Genomic DNA, 22644 nt, shown 5'->3' with positions numbered 1-22644 from the left:
GAAAGTTAATTTCTGCCTCTTCACCTAAATATTGGTAAATTATATTGTGTTGTATTATGTGACTTTCAGTTTCTTTAGCATTATTTTAGGAAAAAGTATGGCAATGAGCCTACTAAAAAGGCTATCACATGATAAATGATTTCAAAATACTTAAAGTATCTTGGAATTTGGATTGATGGCATTTACATGTGTAAGAGTGAGAGGTCTCATATTAAAGGAAGAACCTTGAGAAATTTAGGTGATTTTTGAAAAGAATGAGAAGACAGTAAGGATTTTCTTATCGGTTGTCTTGGAGTTCTACTTGGAACAGTTCTTTCAGAGTGATTGTGGCCAAAGATGAAGCTGACATTAATCAAACCAGCTTTCCAACTTTATTTGGAACTGAGTTAAAAGCTTGAAATATAGTCTTAATAATCGCAATGATGAAATCTTTGGTGTTTGAAGGTGAATTTGATATTTGAGAATAATCCAAAGTCTTTTAGAGCTATATATTTACTTCGTGAATAAAGTAAATAGTCTTGGTATTCTCTTTGTGACCAAAATGATATATTATTAAAGGAGACCAATAATTTTCATGTGACTCACAAGCTAGCTGTCATTATAACTTCAAATACAGAGTTTCAGGCACATCTGCAGTGGTGGAACCTTTCTGGATAAGAGTCTAACTTCTCATGTGATCTGAAGAGCAAAACTGAATTCATGCATTGGTTTATTAGAAGTCAGTGGTGGTGTTCTTACATTTAGGATACCTATACATTTTATTTTCCTTTATATTTTTAGCATGTGAATTCTATGATCTTGTCATACAACTAGGGCCATGTTTCACATAGCTTTCTTACTATGCATTAACCAAATACTTCCCAAATTTGGGAATTTTGATAATTCAGTCACATTAAGTATTAGGGGAGGACAAAGGAATAGAAGGAGTCTCTAGTGGAGTTGTGTTAGGGTATCCATTTGGGGGTGAGGTGAATACCTGGAACTAGTTAAATGCTACACTAATCTTCAAAACCATTGAATGGGGTAGCAATGAAAATAAAATATTCCCAGTGTGAGTGAGCACAATGAGAAAGCAAGCTGAGGGTGATACCCGGTGGAGCATCAGCATTTTGGTGAAGAATATGCAGAGGAACCGGAAGCAAACAGGATTCTATCTAGCGCAGTGGTTTAGAGCATAAGCACTGAAGTTTGTTTGCGTGGGGTCCAGTATAGGCTTCCCACTTCTTGGTAATGTGACAGAGGGTAAGTTACTGCACAACTAATGTCTCAGTTTTCTCATCAACAAATACAAAGAATAATCATTATTTTTTTTACAGTTGATATGGAGCTTTATTTCTGTATTTTGCTTGGCATGTAGTCAGCATGTTAAATGTTATTAATGATAGTGATGATGATGACAAAACGTTGCCAATAATTATCATGGTCCACAGATTTCTCCACCTATTGCTTTTTCCATATCACATTATTTGCTTTCTCACATTTTTACCTACCATCCGCCTAAACTGCTGCTTCCAGAGCCTTGTTTATTTCAGTAAACGGTATCACTGTCTATTCATCCTTCCAGATGCTCAAGCCAGAAATCTGAATCATTCTTGATTTCTCTCTGTCCTTTAGTCTTAATATTCAGTGTCTTGACTCGGGTCTCTTGACCTCAAGATCATACCTTGATTCCGTCTGTCTGTCCTTGGCATCCTGCTGTAACTCCTCAGGCCAGGTCTGTTATCTTGTGTTCAGTTTCCCAGCTTCATCTTATTCTGCTGGTCCTCTCTCCCAGTTCTTTCTCCGCACAGTACCGTGAGTTGCCTTTGTAAGGGATGTCTCAGAACACACAACAGAGTTTCTTTGCTTCAAAACCAAACTCCTAGCTGCTGCTGTGAAACCTCCGTGTGGTTCTGTCAGAAATTACGTCTTAACTTCTTTCCTTATTACTGTATACCTTGCTCACCACCCTCCAGCTGCAGTGTGTTTTTTGCTTTCCATAAACATCAAGCTCATACCTTCCTTAAGACATTTTTTCCACCTTGTTTTCTTTTTGTATTACAGGTAAGTCCAGGTATATAAACAATGAATCATTTAATTTAAAAAAATTGAAAATATTTTAAAAATTAAGACTTTTTTTCCCCCCACTACTGGTAACTGGACCCAGGAGCATTTTGCCATGAAGCCATGTACCCAGATCTTTTTATTTTGAGACAGGTCTCACCAAGGTGTCCAGGCTGGCCTCAAACTTGAGATCCATCTCTGCCTCCAAAGTATCTAGAATTACATAGGCTGTGCCACTATACCCAGCACCACTTGTTAAGTACAGTTATATTCCAGATATAGAATGGGACAAACTTGTACTCAAAATTTGTTACGTCTACAAAATTTTAATTTCATCAGGTCTCCTGTTTCTTTTTTTATTGGTACATTAGACATAATAGTGGAATTTGGTTTTTGTCTTTTAATCTTTGTAAATGTCAGCCAGTCTAAAATAATATCTACTTATTTTCTAACACATCAATGTAGTTTAATTCTCTGCATAGAACTTAAAAGTGCAGAATAAATAATGGATGTGTGTTTATTGTTAAACCCTTTATTAATATTTGTGGGATAAATGAGTAAATTGTCAAAACTGTCTTTATCAGTATCTGTCTCAGTAAAAGGTCTTTTCTCCCATATTTAACTTTATTACATGTAGCTGGTGGTTTTCATGGGAAGTGAGGGAGATGGGAGAGTCTGTCATTATCTTATGATAACCTAGGAGAGTGTGTCAGTTTGGTGACATTGGAATGTAGTAATTAATAATGCTGGGTAATAAAATTAATAATGATTAAATGCTACACATGCCAAGGTCTTAGAAATGTTTAACTATGTATTTGATTTTATTTGGTCACTCATTTTCCTATGCTACAGTGAATTTCTTCCTTTATTTGATAAAAAGCTAGTTACAGTGATTAATAGCAGTTTAAACGATGTTGCTATCTTACATTTAGGTGTTTCTAGAAATAGTTCCCTTTTGAAATAGGGAGATAAATTTTCAAAAGGGAAGAAGTGCAAATAATTAGGCATGCTGGGTTTTGTCTTTTTTGGTTTTCAGTAAGGTCTGTAGAAGAAAATATAGATTTGTTACATACTGTCAGGATATTTTGGCTTGAATAGTTTGGAGGTGAGTAATTCCTATTTAAAGATAAAAAAAACAGTTTGAGTATGTATGTTAAATATTGAAGGGCATTTCGAAGTTTTGTTACTTTTAAATCATGGAGAAATTTAATAATAACAAAAATATATACTAATTTGCTTAAGTAAACAAAGCGAAAATCAGCAAGAGGAGATGAGTTTGATAATGAAAACCTTATTAATGGTGTTAAATATTGTAATTAATACTGGCTTGTGTATTAAATAACTGATAACAATACATCTAGGAATTATCAGGACATAATTTTCTCTATGGGGAGTCTCTTGGGTCCATGCTGTGACTTTTCTAATTTCCCTAGAGAGAATTACCATAATGTTTTCCTGAATTATCTTATTGCTCAGTAAGTGTCCTGGCCTTCAAATTTTACAGGAAATTAAAGAAATTAATTTTCATCCTAGGAAATTATTACTTGTTTAAGGGGTGTGTACCTATGAGAGTAGAGCCAGTGGCACACAGAATGGACTTTTTTTAAAAAAAATGAAAAGTAGTGTTGTAAAGGAAGCACAGCAGACGGACATGGAGAAGTTAATCCCAATTACTGTTGTTAGCTAGGTCTGTTATATGATTAGAATTCGATGTTATATGATTAGAATTCATTCAGATCAAAAGATAGTCATTAATAGGAACTTAGAAATGTAAGGTATATATAAAGCTTCATTTACTCAAGTGTTTACTTTATTAATTGATTTTTGATTTTGAATATTTTGAGATATCAGAATACATTTATAATATGGCCTATTAGTATATGTATAGATCCAGATTCTTAAAAGCCTAAACTTACAACAAAAAAAAATGCTTCCAAGATTAGTTTTACTTATGCTCCATGAAATGAGGAATTGTGTGTTTATAGTTATTTAAAAACAAAGCTATATAGCAGCATGATTTACAGTAGCCAAGTTACAGAAGCAGCCAAGATATTTAGCAATAGATGAATGAATAATGAAAATGTGGTGTATTTGTTTTATTTGGCGGAAAATAGATGGAACTGGAGACTATGTTGAGTGGAATAAGCCAGACTCAGGACGCCAAGGGTTATATGTTCTATGTGGAAGCTGGGGGGTGGGAGAATATATATGTGTACATATGTATGATGTGTACATGACCTGCATGTATGATTTTGTCAAAATGAACCCAACTATTATGTATAATGCACTAATTAAGAAAAAATAAGGGAAAGTAGAGGATAGGGATTAAGAAGGAAGAGGAGATAATGAATACTGAAATTGATCAAATAGTTCTGTGTTTGTACAAATACATCAGGGTGAATCCCATTAACATGTATAATCATAATATACCAATAAAATACAACTTATGTGAAAAATATATAATAATTTGTTAATTCAAGTAAAAAATAAAGTGAAAATAACCAGTAGGATATGAGTTTGTGATAATGAACCTTATTAATGCTGTTAAACATTGTAAGCCATTATTGTTTATGTATTAAATAATATCTTTAGGAATTATTAATTATCAGGACATAATTTTCTCTATGGGGAGTCTCTATGTGGAAATGAAAGTGTGAAGTGTTAAAGGAAGTAGGATAGAGATGGACCATGGCCAGAAGAAAGGTTAAAGCTTTTTTTTTGTTTATCTGGTTTTCCTGGAAGAAGTGGGAAAAAACTCAGGTTTAGAAGCTGAGAAAGAAAAAACCAGTGAATACTCATTAATAAGATGCATTTTGTTTCCATGTATGTATGAGTTTGTCAGTATGAACCCAACTACTATGTATAACCATAAAGCTCTTAAAAAAAAAAAATGCTTTGGTAGCTCTGGGTCATTGTTCCTCCATCAGAGGAAGGTGTCTCACCTGGTCTAAGCTTTCACTTTAAAAAAACAAACCTATGTAAGCTTATATTTGTTTTTTTTTATGACTATTTCAAATTATATTTTGAGACTTCCTCCAAAAATGAGTGTCTGAAAATACTTGCATGGGATAGACAGTTCTTAGTAATTTTACAAGATATTGTGTGCTGAATTAACCATGCCCTCTGAGGTTTTGTTTGTCATGAAGAACTGTAGTTTCAGACTCATTGATTTGTTAGCCCAAAACTATTGTGCTCTATAGTTTGATTTTTAACATTATCTAAAACATGCCTCCATCAGTAGCCTAATTACCACCAAACATGGTTTCATGGTATTAAGTGCTCTCCCTAATAATTACTAAAAGGCCTTTGGATAGAGTGACTCCAGTTAGATATGTTGTGACTGTGTTGTCACCCAAATAGCCTTAAAACCAAGGGATGAGGCTGTTTCCACTTGTGAATTGGGAAGATAATTCACATGATAAACGGGTGTCACAGTTGGACAACAGACCCCAGATTGGATGATACAGGGAACTCCTGTTGTCATTGGTACATATGAAGTCCAGCAACAGAGACAGATTCCAGTTGTAGCCCAGAGAAGGAGGAAAGAGCAAAATACAATAGAGACTAAAGAATAATTTTACTTTTGAGAACTAGAGTGCATAAAAAAGAAAATGCAATCAGAATAGTTTTGTTGTGAGAATGAGGTGGTAGAGAGTAGTCATCACTGACACTGTTGGGGAAGGGAAAGTCTTGAACACTTGTTAGGTGCTTTGTCTCTGTCCAAGGTGCTTATCTCCCTCAGACACAATTCTTCGAGGTAGACTAACCTCTATTTTACAGGAATACAAACAGGTTTGGGTAGTTTGCCCAGTTTAGAAGGATGTTGAGAGCTAGGATCTAATCTTGGTTTCTGCCTTTGAGGAAACTCAATATAAATAGGGAGAAATGTATGTCTAAACAAATAAGAGCCAGTATAATGTAGAACCTAGCATAGGGCCCAAGTTTGTAGGACTCTTTAAAGAATTGAATGACTTCTATGAATTGCTATTGAAATAGAGGAAAGAGCCAAAGAATAAAACAGTCAAAGAATAAGACAATCTGAGAGGGCTAAAAATGATTAAGAATGCTAACAGTGTAACTAAATCTCAAAGATGGGTTGTGGTTTGGCATGGGTGAAAAAAATTATTCAAAAGGCATAAGAATATACAAATATGATGCCATGGAGAGGCCAAAGCTCATAGTATGTTGGGGAATAGATAGTGTGAATGGTAGATGGGGCCAGTGGCCAGATGCAAAAGTAACCTTAATTCTTCTGTCACAGACAACATAATCAGTATCGTCATTTTATATCAGAATAAACAAAGTAGATTTCACTCTCAAGAATTGAAGGTACTTCAAGTGGCTCATCTTGAATCTAAAAGCCATTATGTGTAGCTTAGGAAAGAACTCTGGTCATTAAGGAACTGCAAGAGACTAAACCCAGTTTACATTCCAAATTGAGAACAGCAAAAGTCAATTTAATTTTTTTTTTTCAGTTATTTCATACTGATTTGAATCTTGTTTTGTTGAGTTTTTTGTTTGTATATATTTGTATATATTTTGTTTGTATATATTTGTGTATATATATATATTTGTTTGTATATATTGTGTGTGTATATATTCACTTTTCCAAGAAGACAATGTAGATCTAATCCTAAAACTAGTTCTTTACTTGGGTGGAATTTGTTTGATATCTCTCATTTAAAGTACTTAATATGATACTATCTACAGTGAATGTGACTCATCAAAATGAAGTGTGGCATTGAATACAATACCATATAATTGTTACTGAAGTGTATATATTACCTGGCTGATGGTCTCCTAAAGGAGACCTCATCTTACACAAGCTTATTTTTATACAAACTGCAGTGTGGCAAGGAGACCCACCGGTAGTTGGAGATGTGCAGCTATGCTCCTTCTCATGTCAGCTCTCCACATCTTCACCGGGTGACAGGACATGGGAGCAGATGAGACAAGCTGTCATTCACCCACACTGCCCTTTGAAGAAAGGCCATGGGGGGGGGAAAGGGTGCCGCAAATGGGCTGTGAAGTTTACATACACTGCCCACTGTTAAACAGATTACGTCTAATGAAGTGTCTAATGCTCAGGCCATATCAACCTAATCCTTGGTGGCAGTTCATCCCTCAACTGCCAAAAAACACCGCCCTCTGGCCCTCTCTCGCCACTCTGGCCGCCAAGCACAGGGAGGTGCCCAGTCTTAATAAACCAAGACAGTGTGTGATCTGACATGCAAATGTAGGTCATTGCATATGTAAATGTGTGATTACAAACCTGCATGCCAAAACACATTAGTGAGACTTTGCTCTCAGCATGCGGTTGTCACACTGCCTTAGAAATTCACGCTAATATTTGTCAAGTTATTGTGCAGACAGAAGATGGAATTCCCAGTCAAATTTAAAGTATATGGATTATATGAAGCTGTTCCTAATGATGAAGTTGTATTTTACTGTTGAGACTGACAAGTCTTCAACAAGAGAAAGAATGGTACCGATGTGCATGAGAGAAGGAATTATACTTCGATTTTTAGATCATCAATATATATGTAAAACATATTATTGGAAAAACATGAACAACTCAAAAAAGACCTTGTTTTTAAATCTTCAAAAACTTTAAAATATTGCTATCCATTGAATGTGTCTGAGAAGTGATTGTTTGTGAATATCCTTTGTTAAATATGCACCTTTTTTTGTCACAATGATAATAAGCTCAATGACTACAAAAAAAATTCATAAATGAACAGTATGACAAGTTATTCCCTTTAGATAATTTTAATTTTTTTCTTATGGTATATTTTTAAAATTTTTAAAACATGTTGCTATTCTTGTTTTGTTTTTAAACCAGAAATTGAAATGTCTATGGATTATCAGGTAGGGTCCCATAATATTGCGTTATAAAGTAGGCGACTTTGCTTAGCAACCATGGCAGTATGGTGTAGGCTGTGTCTGGGAATCAGCGGGACTGGACATTTGGTTTGATAAAATCCACATGATAGGGTTGGTATGACAAACAAGTTAGATGGCATATAAACCCTAGTGCCTGTTAGGTTGTAGGCACCAAAAATAGAACTCTGTATTGTTGTAGTGGTGTTGGTTAGAATTTTATAATTGTTTACCTTATAGTCCTGCATGTATGAAATGCATTTGTGAAACTTTTTGTATTATGAATACTTTACATATTGAAAAGCATTGTAAAGTAACAACAGAAACTATTGTTTTTTTTTCCAAAGAAATACGTGGTTTGTACTACAGAATTCCATAATAAAATTTTGTAGTTTTTTATTAGCATGATAGATACAGTGAAATTAACAAGATAAAATGGATCAGAGGTTAATGTAAAGTACTGCCCATATGTCAAATGGCCTCTGTGTAAGCCAAGAATATGGGGTCATCAGCCTTAACAAAGTGCATTTGAAGGCGTAAGAGTTCAAGCTGAATGTGTTTATGAACTAGTGCTATCTTTGCATGCATTAATAGGCCTTTAATATTCAGTCTCATTAGAGTGTACACAGTCAGGCCCCACTAGAATGTCATGTTTACTTGTCTTGAGTACAGAAGGTACAGAGGGTATGAGGAAAAGATGGTAAAGGATTGGAAGTGTGTACTCAAGAATAATCTAGAAATCTTAAAGGCCCAGGTGTTTTTAGAGCATGTGAGAGCTAAATAGACTATTTTATCTTAGCTTAGCATCTCTACCTATATAAAACAAGTGTCACGAGGAGTATGAAAGGCAGCACTCCTTAGGTGTATGTTGTAAACTCAGCAATAAACAGTGACTACAGTGGACATTCAGTTAATGCTTACCTTTATAACTTAATGACTGAGTCAGTGAACAAACATGAACAAAAGAACTAGAGTAATGAATAAAATTTGTAAGTTACATCTAAAAATACAGACAACCACTGTTCTATGTCCCAGTGCCCTTAATTATTCTTATAGCACAGTGCAAATCATTTTGCATGTGTTTGGGTAAACAGAGAACAGAATATATTTCTGACTTTTTCCCTAGCAGTTAGCCCGGTGTCCAGTATATAGTAAGCACCAAAAAATGTTGAAGAAATGACTTTTTCAAGGAGGAAAACTAATGGAAATATTATTCAAAAATATAATGATGTGCTGATAAACTCACTACCACTGGAAATACTTTCTGAGGAAGCTACATAACTTTCAAGATGTTAAATATTTCATGCGATAGTTACCATGTTGGACTGTGTGTGTGTATAAGGTCCATTTCAACTGAAAAACAGAAAAAATAAAATATCAAATACTATAATGTATGGGACTAATTTATAGTCTGTGAATTAAAGACAAGTTACAGGCAGTTCTAAACTAAAATTTGAAAAGCTCTCATTCCCAAGTTGAATTTCTCTTCATTGATAAGTTTTTAGCCTTTCCTATCTCACATACCATATATATTTCATAGTTACTTGACTAATTATCACCCCCCACTACAAATGTAAGTTCCTTGAGTTCAGAGATTATCGCATGTTTAGTTTACTGTAAACTAAGGACAGAGCAGCATAGTGCCTAGCATGCATAGGTCTTCAGTAAATATTTATTGAATAAATGAATACTTGCAAGCTTACTGTAGGTATTACCTACTTAAGTGGAAATGATGAGGAATGTATATTGTGTGACTGAAACTTTTTCTGACATTTTCAATTACAGAAGGCCTTACGACCGGATATGGGCTATAATACATTAGCCAACTTTCGAATAGAAAAGAAGATTGGTCGTGGACAATTTAGTGAAGTGTATAGAGCAGCCTGTCTGTTGGATGGAGTGGCAGTAGCTTTAAAAAAAGTACAGGTAAGAGGATTTTAATTTTAATTATAGGGTTACCCTATGAGACACAGAGAAAAGTATTTCTGGAATGATTGGGTAAATGACATCCTAAGATGAGAATGCTAGCAAAGAATGAATATTGCGTTTTAAAAGCATGAATTGAGAGTAACAGTAGAAATTAACTTTTGGTTTTAACATTACTTCTAAACATTTGGCAGCATTGTTCGCTAGAATCGAGCAATTGACTGGAGTGATCTTGGGAAAGCTTTCACAACTTTACATTTCAGGGTGTCACCATCCTTCTACTTGGACACTGAATTCTTAGCTGAAGTTCTCATCTGTGGGTGTCAGTAGAAAACTAGATTCACAAAATATATTGCTTAAAATTAAGTGGCAGTCACACTACACTGTCAATAACTGGAAAGAGAATAAGTGAACTTTATTAAAGGATTAACATCTGACTTAACATTTCATATTGTGTTAGTATCGTTTGAAATCAGTTTTGTTGTTCAGTCTAGACCGTATTCTTTTTCAAGTTCATTTATCTTTGTCCAGTTCCTCTTGCCAAGTCCTTTCCTAACCCAAGAATGTTTTAGTCCCACTGAATCCTAGTTCCTGGAATGTTCACTTGGCCAGAGCTCTGCCAAGTTTTGCTGGCCTACTGAGATCCTCTGCCCTAGAAAGTATAAGTACTTCCTTAGACTGTGTATGACATCATGCAGTTTTATTTCCCTGTTTCCATTACTTATTGTTCACCTCTGCCATAGGCTTTTCATTCTTCTGTGCAACCCTTATGTCTTTCCTCTGTAGACCTTTGAAACCTAAATATCTTATGTAAGTTGTTGAAGCAATCAAACATTCCAGAAATAAATGGTTTTATTTATATTTTAAAAATGAAATATTTTTGGCAGATTTTCTTACATGTGTTATATATAAATTATAATAGAGATGCAGTCACATTTACAAACCAGCTTAATATTTTCATTCTGTTTGTCACTGTTTCCTCAGAGGTAAGCTTTTCCTGAATTTACTGACTGTATCACTCCTTTTCCTTTATAATTTTTAATTTATCTCTAGAAATTTCCCAACTGAAATGTTTACTTATTTAGTTTATACTTCATTCTTACAAAGTTCCATTTTACACAAACACACCCCCATTACAAAACATGATTTTTCACATGGTACCACGTGTTTACAGTTAACCCATGTTGGGATACATGGCTATAGTACAAGAAGAATTCTTGAACTTGAGTTAGGTTCTTTATACATTAAATGGCAGTTATTTTTCTATGCAAAAAAAAATAAATAAATTACTCTTGTTAATTGCTGTTTACATGGCTGTTTTTTTGTATCATAAACAATATTTCTAGGGTTTCTTAGTCTCTCCTGGTATACACATGCAAGAATTTGTCATTTTGGAGATGATAGGCCATAGGGCATGCATGTGTCCCATAAGTTAGTGGCAAGTTTTCTATAGTTAACTTTCTCATGAGCAGTGTATAAGTATTGGAATCTCTCTGCTAATATGTCACTTAGAGCTTAGCAAAACAAATTTTAGAATGCAGATATTAATACTTATAAAGATGACTTTATTAAAAAGGTGATGTTTTTCTCCTTTACAAAAGTAAGCTTTGATTCATTTTTTTGGTGTAATAAATGGTTATTGTATTGATTTGAGTAGTGAGGGAAATTTAAAAAAACCTAGTGCTTTTGTTTCTACCCTTCAGGGCAAAAAGTCAATCTGGAACAATTACATGCTAAACTCTATAGCATGGATAGATTCCTAATTTAAATGAGAGTTGACAGAATGGAGATGTCAATTTGAGTGGTTGGATTTGGTGGAATGGGAACTTAAGCCAGGCTATAAATGTGAGATTTCACTGTGAAGAGTGCAGGCACTGTTGGAACAGAAGGCAAATAAGAACTTGCTATAGATTCTTAAGTTATAATCCTCAGAAGTCATTATTTGCAAAATACAGAATACTCTAGAGTGAAGATAACTACCCATTTGCCAGAGGATGACTGGAAGGAGACACATCTATTTGGAGGTTCAGGGTTTCTTCTCTTCCTTCTCCAACTTTAAAAGATTCTGAGTGTGGAACAAAAGGACTAAGTTTTGTCTCTAGCCTAATTTTTTTTAAATCATATAACATGGTTATTAGAAATAGAGAAGGGATGAAGGATGAACAACAGCTCTTCTAGTGTAAGGGTCCCGTGAAACGTCGGAGAAAGAGACCACTCATGCAATTGGCAGAAGGGGATTTATTGAACCACCATGCTGGGGCTCCGTGCCCACTCAAGAAGGGAAAGCAGCCCAGAGCCCCGAGCAGGGGCTGAGCACTGCTTAAGTACACTTTTTGGGGAGGGTGGAGGGCTTTGTATACATGAGAACAAATCATCATGAGGCGCGGGAAAATTGAAAAACAACTCCTAAAGATGATTAGTTCATTCATTAGCGGGAACAGGTCAGGCTGGAGTGATAGGTCATTTCTAAACGGGGTACACATTCAAACTGATTGGTTTTAGGGCCTAAAGGACTACGTGACCAGTTACACAGAGCCCTTCAGTTATTAAACAACCAAACAGCCAGGGGAAATGTTTACTGGGCGGTTCTAAGCATTGTTTTAACAGCTACAGAAATTTCAGGTTTTGCAGGTAGCATAGAAACCTAACAATACCTAATCCTTTACATTGTAACTCAGACCTTGCAGCTTAGAAACTGTACAACACCCGGTCTTTTACCCTTTAACTTTTACGCTTTAACTTCAATTTCTTTTACCCTTACACTAGGTCTCTTACGGTGCCATCTGAGCTGTTTCTCCTTGTCTATACTTTGCTTCATATTTATCAATTTTGAAGAGGGATGAGTGAATTTGCACAATTGCGTTTTCATTCAGGCTTAGATTTCCCCTTAGACTGCCTCCATTTTGTTCTGATAAACCTCACATTGCTCTGGGAGATTGCAGATAATCTCTTGGCTTCTGTCATTCCTTTCCTCTTAAAGAGCTGACATTATGGTATCTTTGGGTTTAAAATATAACTCATTATCAAGAGAAATGTTGTTTTAGAGCTCTATGTACCTCCTTTTAAATTAGGAAACGATGTCTTATGCCTTGGTGAGGAGAAATTTATTTGCATTTCACACATGTTATTGATTCTCATGATGTATTACACTTGTGTGAGCAAAAAAGTCCATGGTTCCTTTTTTAAAAAGTCATCTCTGCAGCTTAAATTAAATACTTTTAAGGCACCATTAAGCAGATATTTTAAATTCATAAAGAGCCAAACACTGAATTCACGTTTATTATTATTATTTTAAGGCTACATTACTTGTCTGTAGAGTGATTTCTACTGTCCAAGCTCTGCTAGAATCCTTCCTGAGTACTTCTGTGGGGTTCATATGTAATGCGTTGCTTTTGTCATTGATTTCTTTGGTTAGAAATCTTTCCTTTCACATTTTTTGTTGGTGTGTTATAGTTGGACATAATGGTGGGAGTTGTTGTATATTTGTACAGACACACAATAAAACAATGAGTTGGCCAATATCATTGCCTAGTATTTCCCCTTTCTGTGACCCCCTTGTCCTTCACTTCTACTGTACAGATCAATGAAACACTTTGAAACAACCATCCAGATTGCTCAGCTTAGCTCTTAAGGCCCTTCTTTATCACCCACCCTCCAGTTCACTTATTCATGGCTTTGAAAAAAGAATAGTTGGGTTTTAGCCGCCCCCCATTCCCTCCTGACCTGTGGGAGAGATTGGGGGAGCACACCCCAACCAGGACAGGCCAAGAAAGGTAAAGGTTGACTGGCTGCCCACACTCAGCCCTCCCTCCCTGGAGGACAGACACACCAGGGAGAACTGTCAAAGCAGGATCTCCTTTAATGAGAAAACATGCATAGCTAATATAATGTACAGGAGCCAATCAGGGTAAAGTTCAGCAGGGTGGGGAGAGTTCACATCTACACCCATCCAACAGACAGTAATGGGAGAAATGAGCTATCCTTGAGGGCAGAAGGGTTCTGAGCCTATCCTAGAGTTGGTCCCATTCTTCATCACAACCCGTGGCAATGCCTTCTGGCTAATTGCTAGATATTCTCTTAGCCACCTGTGGCCCCAGGACTGGGAAGCGAGTAGCAGCCAGCAAGTTAAGTTTCCTCTTCTCTGATGCATCATGCCCTACAAAGTTTTTTCTTTTTTTTTTTTTTTTTTAACAGGATTGCCTTTTACCTGTATGTGGAGAAAAGTGTGTGTGTACTGAACTGATATTACTACTTTGAAATTATAAAGATCTGAGAGCTGGCTGTACATGGCAGCAGTAACCAATCTTTTTCCCATCATGGTTCATTTGCAAAAAAAAATGAGATGGAGCCTTAACTGCTGTAACAATTTGAAATCCCATAGCCAGATTTTTCTTCCCTCTCAACCTGCCTGCCATCTTCAGTTCATTCCCGTGTTTATTGATCACTTAGTGTGCAAGTCATTTAGAATACTAAGATAAACATAATTGGACTCCATGGGATTTTGATGGTGATACAGTTCTAAAACAAGTAGATGGGCATTTTGGAGAATGACCTTGAGTACAGGTAGGAGTAGGGGAAAGTCTTCACACAGGCGAGGGGGGATGGAGGGATATGAAACTTCAGTACTTCATTTTGGAAGATTATCAAAGGTGTTTAGATCTACCTACAATCTCTATTTTGTAATACTTAGCTCATTGACTAGGGTTGTACAATTGGAAGTGGTTTTTATTAATCAAATGGCATGGTATGATACTAGTAAGAATTTGGGGTCTTACTGTAGCTTGGTTCTTTGACTATTAATTTTTTAATACTAATAAAGGAGATGTTTTTATCCTTAGTTTCTCTTCGCTTACTATTAAGTTATATGTGCAAAATAGTGTCACTGTGCAAATCCTTTGTCGGTGAGATTGTTTTAAAATGAAAAGCTAAAATGTATACGTTTACTTAGAAACAGTATAATATATTGTCAAAATTGATCTTTTTGGTCTAAATGACCTCAAAACAAAGGAACTTATTTCTTGATGTCACTGCTTCACTTTAATTTTTGACCTGATTCTGCAAGTTTGCATGTAATTAAAAACCTGTGAACAAAGATGGCTTCTTCCATAGGGTCATGGCATAATTTTACTGTGTTCATAACCTCTGTAGCCTTAGTCTTTCAGTGTGTATTGTGATTACTAAAATCATCTTGCAGGTTTTTTTAATGACAGCAGAATGCATTACAATTCATATTACACATACAGAGCAAATTTTTAATCTCTGGTCATATACAAAGTGTATTCACACCAATTTGTCTTCATACATGTACTTTGGATAATGATGTCCATTATATTCCACCATCATTTCTAACTCTGTGCCCCCTCTGCCCTATCGAGAGTTTGTCTATTTCTCCCATGTTCCCTCTCCCACTATGAATCAGCCTCCTTCTACCAGAGAAAGCATTTGTTTTTTTGAGGGGAATGGCTAACTTCACTTAGGATTATCTTCTGTACTTCCATCCATTTACCTGCAAATGCCATGATTTTATTCTTTTATTGCTGAGTTATATTCCATCATGTATGTATGCTTTTTTAAATCCATCTACTGAAGGGAATCCAGGTTGGTTCTACAGTTTATCTATTGGGAATTGTGCTGCTATAAACATTGATGTGGCTGTGTCCCTGTAGTATGGTGTTTTAATATGAGTGTTAGTGGGGAAAAAGGAATTCATACACTGCTAGTGGGACTGCAAATTGGTGCAGCCAATATGGAAATTCCTTGGAAAATCGGGAATGGAGCCACCATTTGACTCAGCTCTTACCTTGGAGCTTTTTTGACACTATCATTCAATGTATAGATTTCCGTCAAACTCCCAGTTCCTTTTGGATTAAATATTAAGGACCATTTGTAAGAATAACCCGTAAATGCCATTTAGGAAAACTAAAAAACAGTGTACCAAACTGAAGTTAATTGTACTAGAAAAGATGACTCGGGCTTTTATCCCAAAAGTTAACTTATCTTTACTTGCAGTCTTATTAAAATTTCTTACTGAATGATTATCCACATTAGGGATCCACAATGCATTTTTATACATGCCATAAATAGCTGTTAAATGATTCAGTGGACATCCACAAAATAATTTATTCCTTTCAGAATTAATTTTTTCATCAATTACACCTTAGCATTATTACTATGTTAATGCAAATTTTGACTGGGCTTGTCTGAAAATTTTTGATTAAAAACTCCTAGTGTCAAGGCCCAGTGAATACATATAACTGAAGTAATTATACTCAACTTTTTATTATGTTTATTTGAGGACCTATCTGATGCTATGCACACCACTAGGGTCTCAATAATTGCGATCAACATTTTTCAGAGGAGGAGACGGGTTAAATAATGATAGCCATAAAGGAAATGACCAGCATGTGGTATTAGAGACTCACATAAAGAAAGGCATCTTTGAATGAAAAGGCTCTCTTGAGATGGAGAACAAAGTGTCACTTGTTTGAGAAGTTGTAGAAAAGGTAAAGGCTCTGAAGAATAGGATACATTTAAAATACATGGAGAACAGATTTGTGATTTCAGTCAATAAGGTAAGAAAGAGGTAGAAGAAGCATGGGGTTATAGAGCTAAAAAGGGAACCAGTTTTGTATGCAGGTTATGAAGAGTGCTTATACATGTTGCTGTAAAGGTAAAGAACAGTCGATGAAGCAGGCGAGTTATAAGATGGTATTTTTTAAGGATTGCCACAGGATGCTGTGTAGAAAATGGAGTTCTCTCTTTGATATAGAAGAATGAGGCTACAAATTGCTAATTAAAAAACTTTAAGCAGCTTAATATTAGTATGAATAGGAATTAGAGATTTTCAAAAATGTATACATTCTACAAAACAAGCAATCTTATAGCTCCAATGGTGGAGGCAGGCTTGAAGCAACAGTGTACTTGACTTTTTTCTGCCAATATTACTTCAGTTACGGTTCTTCAGTGTGCTTTGCCTTGTCTCCGACATTCCCACTTTCCTCACAACCTTTTTCAATGTCAGGTGCTTCTTTTGTCATAAAGTGGACATGATACTCATTTTCCTTCCATCTTGCTTTCCACCACCACTTCATGTTTTTCACCCTTGTCCGTCACTTGGCACTACTTCAGTTTTCATACTCATTTTTTTTTCCCATCCATTGGCATTTCTGGCATCCTGTTGACTCTACTGAGACAAGGTCATGATCTTTATACCTCCCTAACTCCATGGTACTAGGTCCACCCTCTCATCCCATCATGGCCTCTTGTACTTTCACCTGTTCCAAGTTCGCAAAATCCCCTAACTACAGTTCCCACCTCTCCCCTTTCCTTTCCAACCAAAATTGCTCCTTAACTTCATCCTGCCTCCCAGCTGCTATTACCATATTCTTCAGACCTTTTCATGGAGATCTGATTTCACTTCATAAGTCTTATGGACCCTTGTCAGTTATTTGAGCAACTGCTAAAATGGTTGCTCACTTTAGAATCCCCCATATTGATTTATCTCTACAAATTGAGTCTGTTTACATGTAATAATTTTTCGGTCCCATAGCTTAAAGTACTTTCTTAGAAACCGAACTCTCTTGTACTTTCTACTTGAATATATTCTAATCACAATATAAGAAAACTCCAAAGGCAGAGGATATAGGATTATTAGGTTGACTAGAATGTTAAAAACCACTACCCTGAAAGAAAACTATTATAGCCTCAGCCCATATCAATTTGTGCTGAGTGGACTCATGTACTCTTGGACAGATGAGCCTTGCTAACCAGTGTGCTTTCATGACTGCATAGCTGTAGGAATCCTTCCTTCTTTAACGTTATGCTGGATGAAATCTTTCTCTGCTTTGTTTTTCCTACGCACTGTTGCTCCATTTCTCACATCAGCTTTCCTCATTTGCCTGAACATGATCAATTCACTTTTACTGTTATCCCTATGGAATCTCTTGCTTCTGTACCTGTAACTTCTTAAAACTTGGCTCTCCTAACTCTCTAGATGTCCTTTTTGTTTCCTTCAATAGCATCTTTCTACTCATGATTTTAGATCTTTTTTTCTTGTAACCACATTCTCAGTTTCTAGTGTACCACTAGCTGATGGCTTTTTGATGTTTGGCCCCAACCGTGACTAAGCTTTGTTGAGCTTCAGACTTTCACAAAATATGAATAACATTAATTTCACAATAAATTTTTAAAAACCTGTTGAACAGCTTTCAGTTAAATCACTACATACTACACTTTTGAATTAAGACATCCATTTAGAACAGAGGGTTTTTAATAGAGAATAATTATTGACACAACCAGGTATTTAGTTCTGTACCACCATTATCCAGGTCTTTGAAGAGCCCATAAGAAATTGAGCCCTGTCTTTTAATTTCTAGTTTGGACACATGAGTGACTTGACTGAGAAAGGTACGTTCATGAAAACTAGGGGGTGGAGTGAGGACAGTTTCTGAAGAATGCCTTTATACTCGGGGAGGAGCTGACGGTGGACACTCTTAAAGTATTTGGCAATTGTTTTGTTCAGTGATTGTGGTCCTTCTGCCATAGATTTTCTAACTCCTTCACTCATCTTCTACCACTCCAAAGAAATGGGCTTCAGAAGGAAAAGTCTTTGCCTACCCGTCAGTTAGGAAGAGTACCAGAAATTTGCATTCAGTTAATAAATGAAAACTATTACAGCTTATATAAATTCGTGCTGAGTGGGCTCATGTTATGTCTTCTTGGACAGATGAGCCCTGATAACTAGTATGCTTAACAAATGCACTCTTCCATGTGAAATGGTAAGGTTCTCCATCTTCCTCCCTCACCGTCAGCAAAGGCTGGGGAGGATCTGTGAGACCATTGAGGATTTTAAATAGACGGATAGAAAATTAGTACAACACTATATATAGTTAAGAGGGATGTGAATAGTGGGAACAACAGACAGCCATGTTCCAGGGTGAGAGCAGAACGGGGAAAAGGCTGGGCTGCTGAATTCAGGCCCTAGAAACTGGTAAGGCCAAGAGGATTTTTTTTTAGCTTTCCATATCTTTAACACTTATTTAAGATGACATATACAGGTTTTGTCAAACTCGTAGGCGCACCACTCCCCTCCCCGTTTTTAAGTTGACTTTATACTGTATTATGATTCACACTACACACAGCACAACTTATTATATCTGGTTGTACAAAGTTACACCATTTGTCATACATGTGTTAAGTAGTAGCACCTTCTTTACATTTTATGTGTTCTAATAATTTGATACATGCTCTTTTAAAGACTTTTTTTTTGTAGTTATAGATGGACAGAATGCCTTTATTTTTGTGTGGTGCTGAGGATAGAACCCAGTACCTCACACATGCTAGGCGAGTGCTCCACCACAGAGCCACAACCCTAGTCCTTGATACACGCCTTTTTAAAAGATGTTTGTTACTTGGTAGACTTTTTCCTTTTTAAAATATCTAGTGTTAATCTTCTCAGTTTCATTAGGTACAAGTGATTTGGCAAAATTTGAAGAAATTTTTAAAAAGTGATTCAAACAGTACCAAGAATTTATCAGCCAATACTTGAATAACCACAACTCAAGGTTGGAAATCCAAAGAAACTTTGGTAGACCTGAAACAGTCTTACTCAAGATTGTAGAATTACACACACAATATGCACAAAGTCAAGGCTTTTTATGCATATGCATTTTAATATTGTACATGAATTCAGTAGCTTTGAATTTGGGAATGACTTCATCTAAAGATTCAGTATTTTGTCTTGAGTGGTTTGGCTATTAGAAAAAATAAGGTAAATACTTATGAACTTCTCATTAAAGGAATTTATAAATGTGATTGGATCAAATTAGTTTTGCCTTAAGTATGCCTGCAATGTATAGTTCTAGTGTTTTGAGGTATGACTTTTATTATTGAACTCCATTAAAACTGGAAACAAGATTTGTAATTACCATGAATACATCTTGGTATTTTCTAAAGTTTACTAACACTCTTATTCCATCTTATATTTTTTCTTTACACAAATTCAATTTCCCAGTAATTAATGTCTTTGTGATATCTCCACGTTTGCAATTTTCCTTTATCTGAATCACTAGTGCCAGCTTTTTAAACCTTCTTGCTTCCCAGCATATTGGGTTATGTCAAATCCTTGGTGACTAGTAGTTCTTGAGAATGGCATCAACATTCTTGATTTGGCCAGGATCAGTTATTTTTCTTGACATTTTGAGTTTTATGCACAAGCAGTCTCTGTTCACATTTCATACATACAGGTCGCATCAAGTTTAAGTTTTTCTGGGTGTGTTACTGTTTGTTGGACTTGTTATATAGTAGCAACATCATTTTTAGGGGATGAATGACTTTTGTATATGAAATTATTAAATGTGAAACTTACTCCTTTGTGTTTGGTACCAGGGGTGCTGAACCACTGAGTCATATCCCCAGCAACCCCTGCCTTTTATTAAATTGAGACGGGATCTTGCTACATTACTGAGTCTGGCCTTTGAACTCTGGATATTCCTGCCTCAGCCTCCCAAGCTACTTGGATTACAGGTGTGCACCACCACACGCAGCTAAGCTTATTCCTTTAGTGAAGAACCCTACCAGGTGTGCTTTAACACTTCATTCCCCAGTTAAAAATGTGGAAAGATTTAAAAATGAACAAAAAGTGTCATATGTCCAAAGAGGATGTACAAAAGTATGAAAAGATGCTTAGCTGCCCCGCAAAACTAATGAAATGCTGAGAACTCTAGTCAGTCTACCATGCTGTAAAATATTAGAATTTATTACTCATGTAGTATTTTGGTATGTATCATGCCTTTTTAACACCTAGTGACCATTGTTCTACTCTACTATGTGGATTTTTTTAAATGAAATATTAGAAGCTTGTGCATCTTTGAATATTAAAAAATGATATCCAGCAAGTTACCTGTTAGAATAAGTTTATATAATTATTATATTTACTTTCATGCATAAAAGATACCTATTACTTCTGGCTGGTTAGAATCCTGTTCTTTCCAGCATTATTATATCTTCTCCATGTGAGAATTCCTTCTTTAGCTTTCTGATGTTACACTTAACATAGACAACCAATGAGTACTGAAACGTGTAAAGACTTCACATCTGTCTGGACCATTGGAGCTGAAAAAACCTGGCTTCAAGTCCTCATTCTGGTACTTAATGGATGTATGACTATAAGTATGTTATTTAACCTCTGAGTCTCCATCTCTGTCTTGGAGCCAGCACTACCTCTAATAATGTGGTAAAGAGTAAAAGCCACACACATGTGGAGAGATCAGTACTCACTGGTTGGTGTCCTTTCATTCCTTCCCTAACCAAGAAGACTTGGTGTGTACTACTTTCGAGTTATGCACCTACTTTTCCTGGTGCATATTGATTTTAATTAGAAAAACTTGATCAAGGTGTTGACTAAAAATCTAATATTTTCAATTTGTTTGCACTACTGACTTATTGGTTCTTTTTGCAGTATATTGCCTTGTTTTCAGATACACAAAATAATTGTATTAATTCTGTATTCACATTAGATCAATATTTAATTATAATCTTTCAAGGGGCTTTTAAACAGATTTTTCCTAATTATGCCTCCCTGCCACTAAAAAAAAATCATGGTCTAAATACTATGTGTGTGTGTATATATCTCTGCTTTAGACTTAAGAGTAACATTTTGTCACTTAAAAGACCAATTTTTACCCACGATATCACCCCATAAATAATGCATGCATATCAACCTTGGTGCCCTTGAAGGGATAAAGAATATGCAATATATGTACACAGTGGAACATTAGCCATATTTTGCTTATGTGCTGGTAAATAGCAGCATAGTCTCCAGTTATATCTAAGTGAAATAAGCCAGTCCCAAAAAACAAAAAATTGTCTTCTCTGATATGTGGAAGCTAGTCCAAAATAAGGGGGGGAAAGGGGTGGGGATTCCATCAAAATAGTAGATAGCAGGGGGGACAGGATAAGGGACCAACAGTGGAATGGGTCTGACCTAACTTTCCTATGTACTTGCATTTGACCTTGAGATTCACTGTGGTATATTCATATATCCACGAGATACTGGTTTTAAAAAACTACATACAAGATCAATAGAGTAGAGGGAAGGGAAATTTCTATTGAACAATGGATGTTAGTAGTTTTCCAATATTGCCTCTTTAAATCACAGGTATTTAAATTGGAGCAATTGCTATGAAATGTGTAGAAAATATTACTCCAGCTTTCTTTCCTGTATGAACTCTTAACTTGCAATTATCAAATTACATGATTGTTACTTACATACTTGGGACCAGATGTTAAGTGTAGTTTGGTCTAATCAACAATATTTAGTTTTTTGTCAAAACCTAACAATTTTCTTCCCACAAAGTTGGTAACAAAAGTACATATAATAAAGATATGTATTAGCAGTCCAGAAATTTTCATTTTCTATCAGATGAGAATAAAAAGAAATTTGGGGATGTGAATTGTCTTTGGCATATATTCCCACACTCGCTTTGGATCACTGGGAATACTTATTTGAACCTTTTCCAAATACCTATTTGTACCTTTCTATAACCTGACCCTGTCATTTAAATACAGTGCTGTTGTCGCTAGGTGAGTTAAATGCTTAATTCACTACTGAAGTATTGTAATAACACTACTCTTCCCACCCTCACTGTTTGTGCCCTGCTACACAAGGAAAACTACGACGTTGAGAAGAGTTACTTTGTAGTTTCTCTAAGGGAAAATAAATCTCTTCCATCAGTTTGCTATGTTCTCCTAAATTCATTCTTTACTTCTACATTAGAAACTGCAAAAGTCAGCTGG

At 35.7% G+C, this 22644-nt stretch overlaps 1 protein-coding gene across 2 annotated transcripts in view; it reads left to right on the top strand.

Moving 5' to 3' along the window:
• The window catches only part of Nek7 (NIMA related kinase 7), a 129105-nt gene that overhangs the window by 60519 nt on the left and 45942 nt on the right, over positions 1–22644 (top strand). For both annotated transcript variants that reach the window (XM_046464847.2, XM_046464835.2), the window contains exon 3: positions 9709–9849. In XM_046464847.2, coding sequence (XP_046320803.1) covers positions 9709–9849 — 141 coding nt within the window. The remainder of the gene's footprint in view (positions 1–9708; positions 9850–22644) is intronic.

The sequence above is a fragment of the Marmota monax genome, unplaced genomic scaffold, assembly GCF_021218885.2.
Source record: "Marmota monax isolate L192 unplaced genomic scaffold, Marmota_monax_Labrador192_F-V1.1 WCK01_AAM20220418_F8-fsc00099, whole genome shotgun sequence".
Classification (NCBI taxonomy): Eukaryota; Metazoa; Chordata; class Mammalia; order Rodentia; family Sciuridae; genus Marmota; species Marmota monax.
The sequence above is the reverse complement of the archived record's forward strand: the minus strand, read 5'-3'. Positions and strand labels throughout refer to the sequence as shown.